The sequence below is a fragment of the Nicotiana attenuata genome, unplaced genomic scaffold (assembly GCF_001879085.1).
Source record: "Nicotiana attenuata strain UT unplaced genomic scaffold, NIATTr2, whole genome shotgun sequence".
Taxonomy (NCBI): Eukaryota; Viridiplantae; Streptophyta; class Magnoliopsida; order Solanales; family Solanaceae; genus Nicotiana; species Nicotiana attenuata.
Genome location: NW_017671223.1, coordinates 139688 through 146166, shown reverse-complemented (window position 1 = coordinate 146166; position 6479 = coordinate 139688). Strand labels below are relative to the sequence as shown.

At 34.4% G+C, this 6479-nt stretch overlaps 1 protein-coding gene across 1 annotated transcript; it reads left to right on the top strand.

The window, feature by feature from the left end:
• Nucleotides 1-5485, top strand: LOC109206800 (transcription factor ABORTED MICROSPORES). Its single transcript, XM_019369665.1, has 9 exons — nucleotides 1-288; nucleotides 529-628; nucleotides 910-1092; nucleotides 1309-1387; nucleotides 1483-1551; nucleotides 1925-2530; nucleotides 2729-3034; nucleotides 4005-4181; nucleotides 5057-5485. Exons 2-9 carry the CDS (start codon nucleotides 534-536, stop codon nucleotides 5282-5284), a joined length of 1743 nt encoding a protein of 580 aa, XP_019225210.1. The 5' UTR covers nucleotides 1-288; nucleotides 529-533; the 3' UTR covers nucleotides 5285-5485.
• Nucleotides 5486-6479: the final 994 nt, after the last annotated feature.

The window sequence follows — 6479 nt, the reverse complement described above, 5'->3', positions numbered from 1 at the left end:
TCAAAAGTTCAGAAAAACATAGTAGGACTTTCCTTTGAGAATTTGCTGAAATTTGATTCTTGAAAACTTGGGAACATATTGGATAATGAAAACATCATCAGTTAAACATAGCTATCAGCTGAAGTTAAATTATGTTGTAGCTTTTGCTTTTTTGCTTTTTATGCTTTTAATTTAGTATCTCTTTTGTTGTCATCCTTGTTTTCTTTTGTTTTGTTTAGTTAAAAGGAGCAACATGATCTGAATTTAGCCATTAGCAACTTAAAAAAAAGCAGCAATCTTTACATTAAGGCAGGTTTTTCTCATTCCTTGTCTAGTTTTTCTTTGTTTTGAGCTGTGAATATACTTGAAAAAGACAGTGACTTCATTAATATATATGATGATTTCATAAGCACTGTCAGAAGTTGACAAACACTTTTCACTTTAATATTTTGTTTTGATCTGCTGATGAAAGTACTTCATTCTTTTGCCAAATCACTTTGTCCTTTCATCCTATTTAATTTCAATCTTTGTTGTTTTTCTCCCAAATAGGAAACATGGAACTCATGCATCTAATGGAGAGGCTTAGGCCTATTATGGGCTTAAAAAACTGGGACTACTGTGTTTTATGGAAGTTGAGTGAAGATCAAAGGTATTTTAATTTATGATCTCAATATCTTTTCTTGCCCCGCTTCATCTAGAGGCGAATACAAGATTTAGAATTAGTAGGTTCAAAACAGCGCGATTGCATTCTTAATGCTTTATTGCATATGTATACATAGCATGAGTACAAAGCAGTAGGTTTAGTTGAACCCACTGAACCCGTTCTAGATCGGCCTTTGCTTCCATTCCCTCCACCCCAACCAAAAAAAAAAAGGAAAAAAAGAAAGAAAGCCTCTTTTGTAATTGTGTTGTGGATTATGTGTGATGTAGGTTTCTTGAATGGATTTGTTGCTGTTGTGGTGGAGCTGAGCAAAATATGCATAGCTGTGAACAAGAGATACTTTTCCCTGATTCCTCTACTTCACCTTGTAGAGATGTTATGTTTCAGCATCCAAGAACAACTGCTTGTGATTTACTGGCTCAACTGCCTTCTTCTCTGGCATTAGACTCCGGGTACAAATTTGGCCTATTCCTTCTTCCTATCGCTTAATAGACTGGTGCACTAAGATCTAGCTATGCGCAAGATCCGGGGTCGAACCACATTGTGTCTTGCACACAGTCTTACTTTGCATTTCTACAAGAGGCCGTTTTCCGATCCCTATAAGAAATAAATCCATCCAAGTATCAATTTTGCGATATCTATTCTAACTCGTTGCAATAAAATTGCAGGATTTATGCCCAGGCCTTGCTATCTAATCAAGCAAAATGGATGAACTTTGTACCTTTCTCAGAATCAAGTATGTCCAATGTAAGTATTGGTTTCTTAATGTTAATTATCCTAGCATAAACCTCCATTTGAAGCACCTGATTTCTCTACAAAATGTTGTTTGATTTTAATTGCAGGAAATAATTGGAACCAGCGTTTTGATTCCATCTCCTCTTGGATTGCTTGAGTTATTCAGTGCCAAACAAGTAAAACATATGCTTCCTCCCTCCACCCTCTTATTCACTTGTTGCTACTTTTCTTCCCTCTATTAAGTTGCTGCCATGTGACCAGGACGTCACGGGTTCGAGCCGTGGAAACAGCCGCTTGCAGAAATGTAGAGTAAGGCTGCGTACAATAGACCCTTATGGTCCGGCCCTTCCCTGGACCCTCGCATAGCGGAAGCTTAGTGCACCGGGGTGCCCTTTTTTTATTAAGTGTAAATTCCATATATACATATATATATATATATATATATATATATATATATATTATGTCAAAGGAGTACAATTTGATTTAACATATTCAAATAAAAGCCTTGTATAAACAACTAATATTACCATCCTTTACAAACTTTGACAGCTACCAGAAGATGAGAAAGTCATAGACTTTGTCTCAACTCAATGCAACATCTACTTGGAGCAGCATAAATTCCCATCAAATGGAGATGACAATACAAATTCCCAAAATCTTTATCAGCAAATAGTCTCCCCTGTTACATCAAGAGACCATTCAGATCATTTATCATATGATTTCCCTCTTAAAAGAAAAAACCTGGATACTTCTTCAGTAAACTTCCTTCCACATTTCAATACTTACAACACCTCAGAAATCGAAAACAACACAACGACAATGTTATTCGATCAGAACACAAGTGATGTGACACATTTTTCAACTTCAATGGAAAATAAGTACATGAGTGAAATGGATGCTTATTTACAGAAGCAAATGATGAGGAATAGTAGTAATCAAGCTGGATTAATTGATGATGAATCTGTTAAACAACATGAGAATGGAAGATCTAATTCGGGATCGGATAGTGATCAAAATGAGGATGAAGATGATCCTAAGTTTAGAAGGAGAAATGGAAAGGGTCAATCCAAGAATCTTGTGGCTGAAAGGAAAAGAAGGAAGAAACTTAATGAAAGGCTCTATGCTCTTAGAGCTTTGGTTCCCAAAATTTCTAAGGTAATATTAATATAACTTAGTTCATAAAAAGCACATAAGACTGTGCACAATAGACCCTTGGCCCTTCTCTGAACCCCGCACATAACGGGAGCTTAGTACACCAGGCTGCCCTTTTTTTTTGTCCTTGTTTGCAACATAACTATATACATGTTAGAATTCTTGATTGGTTAATAATTATCGTCGAAATTATGTGTACAGTTGGATAGAGCTTCAATACTTGGAGATGCTATTGAATATGTGATGGAATTGGAAAAGCAAGTGAAAGATCTGCAGCTTGAGCTTGAAGAACATTCAGATGATGATCAGAGCGGGAGGAATCAAAACCAGGTTCAACCTGAGGCTTTAGGCCAAAATGGAAGTGATCAAAATAACAGGCCTAAATCAGAAAATGGAAAACTTTCAAATGGAAGTCATACAGGAATATCAGCTAATTCCAATGGCAGCATTGATCCTTCCAGACAAAATCAAGAATTAGAAGAGAATGACAAATTGCAGCAAATGGAGGTACAACTTGTTTTATTTTGTAGACGGATTTAACTTATAAACATTGACAGTGTAATATGTTTTATAAAATCAACGTATATTATTAACTTGTTCAGATTTTCTTTCTGGTAACCTGATAGCGTAATTTTTTTTAGACGGTTAGTGTATACTCTCTCCATTCACGTTTACTTGTCCACTATACTAAAAATATATTTTCATTTTTATTTGTCCATTTTAGCTAAGAGATCCTTGGCATATATTGAGGATACCAAGAGATCCTCGGGATACCAAGAGATCCCTAGTGTGTATATATATTGAGGATACCAAGAGATCCTCAGGATACCAAGAGATCCCCGAGATATATTGAGGGTACCAAGAGATCCTCGGGATACCAAGAGATCCCTAGTATATATGTATTGAGGATACCAAGAGATCCTCGGGATACCAAGAGATCCCTGATTACTATCCCTGTTGTGAGTGGTGTTACCTGGTGATTTGTCTTTATATTCTGTTTCCGTTATTGTACTTTTATTATCCTGTATAGACTCTTGCTGTAGATTCTCAATTGCACTGGTTATTCTTATTTCTGTTTTAAATTGTTTTAATTCCGCAAATTTTCGGTTTCTTTTTCCGCAATTTAGGCTTACCTAGTCGTAGAAACTAGGTACCGTCACGATGGTTTACGGAGGGCGAACCGGGGACGTGACAAGTTGGAATGACAAACTCTTTTTCTTGTCTTATCCTTATCATTAATTACTCATTTCCAAAATTATTTCCCAAGACTCTTTGAAATGTTATCATTACAAAGGGTCATAAGGTAAAATACATACTATAATTATTACTTCTTGAGGGGCATGAAAATTTCAAAGTAGACAACTAAAATTGAATGAAGGGAATAAAAGTTAAACTCCTTTTATAAGTAGAGGTTTTTTATTATCGATAATCTCTACAATGACATGAATGTAACTAAGATATATTTATTGATATGTAGCCACAAGTGGAAGTAGCACAATTGGATGGGAATGAGTTTTTTGTAAAGGTGTTTCTCGAGCACAAGGCAGGTGGATTTGTGAGGATATTGGAGGCTTTGAACTCATTGGGTTTGGAGGTTACAAATGTCAATGCAACTAGGCATACTTGTTTGGTATCAAGTATCTTCAAAGTTGAAGTAAGTCAAACTTATTCTTCAATAATTCTCACCCCAACCCCTACTTTAGGAGTGGCAAACAGACGGGTCGGATTGAATATGGTTCGGGTCGAAAACGGACAATAAAAAGTGGATAAATTATTCGACCCGACCCATTTAATACGGATAAAAAACGAGTTAACCGGCGGATAATATGGTAAGATTACTTTTGGGAGAATTCCTAATCTCCCAAACTTGGGGAACTCCAATTTGAGGATTTACAAATGTAAAAGTTAGACTCATTGGTTATCCATTGGATACACATTGGTTATCCATTTTCTGAATGGATAATGTGGTTCTTATTCATATTTGACCCGTTTTTAAAAAGTTCATTATCCAACCCATTTTTTGTGGATAATATGGGTGGTTGACTATTTTCTTTTAACGATTTTGCCACCACTATCCTACTCCACATGACGTACAAATACAAAAGAATAATTCTCTATACTTTACATAAAACACTTTTTTATGCGGTACTTACTTCGATCTCAAATATTAGTCGTTTTGTGAATTTTTTCTAAAGTATTTGTATTTTGGAAACACAAAAAGCATTTATTACTTTTTTCTCCAAATATACCCTTATATATTGCTCCACTTAATAAAGTATTAGTTGAGACGTTCAACAATGAGATAAATGATAGTTCATGCAAATACTCTTTGATTAAAGCTATTAATTTTTTTCTTAAGGGGTGTATAAAAACCTTAAAAGATAAATAATATTGAAAAAGGTAGTACTTCTAACTTCCTCAATTTAATAATGCAATCCTAAACTGCATTCCTACACAATTTTCAAGTTTTAAAATTATTTGTTTCTTGTTTTCATTAATATCGACTGTGAAAATTGCATGTTAAAACAGAAAAGGGACAATGAAATGGTGCAAGCTGATAATGTGAGGGAGTCCTTGCTAGAGCTGACAAGAAACCCTAGTAGAGGGTGGTCTGAAATGGGTAGATCATTATCAGAAAATAATGCAAATAGAAGTACAGATTATCTTCATAATAATCAATATCAGCACCACCTTGAGAATAATCACCAGAAGCAAGCTGCCAATTCTCATCACTTTCATCGACACCATCACATGTAATAAACTAGCTACTAATATCTGTAACGTATGTACGTGCTTTTCTAGTGCGTAAGTACTCTTTATTTAGTTTCAATATTTTGCAAAATAAGACATATTTTTTAGAACTTGTTAACTTAATCAGGGCCCTCAAACATAGTAGTATAAAAATTGCTATTGTGTTCATATTTTGTAGAAGAAAGATCATAGCAATTTGTTTAACTCCATTTATCCCAATTTACGTCAGGGTACAAAGTTTAAGAAAGAAAGAAAAACTTTTGATCTAAAATAAACCATATACAGAGTGACTTTAATCATCTCATTAAGAGTAAATGAAAATTTCAAAGTTAATTTTTCCCCAAATAAGTATGACATTCTTTTCAAACAGATAAAAAAAGGAAGGTATGCTACATAAATTGGGACAAAAGGAGTATTAATTAAAATTAAAATTATGTAGATTTAATACTTCTCTGTACCAATTATTGGATAAATTTTGACTTTTGCTTGTTTAAGTTCTAATTTTGAATCCAAATAGATTTTAAGCTAGTTTGGTTTTCGATATTAGTGCTTAAAACAATCATGAATTCTTGCTACAAATAATGAATGCGGTTATGAAATTACTAATATATCAACTTGTTCTTGTACTTTGTCATCATAGTAATCTCCTTCCGTTTATGATAGGCTACTTGTTGCTCCCAAACGCACATGCAAGTGTACGTGGTCGTACAAGTAATAAAGTGATAAATCGAGTGTCGAACCCTTAGAGACTTGTGTTAACTACCCATTAGTTTCACCAAGATTATTATTCAGTCGAGTCAATCAGTGTTCAAAAGTGTGATTATTCTAAGCAATAATGCTAACGAATAACTAATTTATCAAGCAGCAAAATAGTTGTGTATTCAGTAGAGATGAATATTCCAGAGTTGTGATCGATTCACCAATCCTATTGTGCTCTATATTACTCTCCCTTTCATACAATTCACTCATGGTTGCTAATTAATCGAATAATTGCTCTCGTAGTATTCTCCCGAATTCCTACTCGCCTATTCAAAATAGATTAGCTCTTATATTCCTATGGAATCAATCTATTAAGAATGCATTAAGATTACGATATTTAATTAAGTACAATGACTAGGTATATTTCTATCCTAACCACAAATCCGCCATCCACTCAGAGTTGAGATCATGCTCTCTTCAATTCTTCTCTAATCTAAACGTA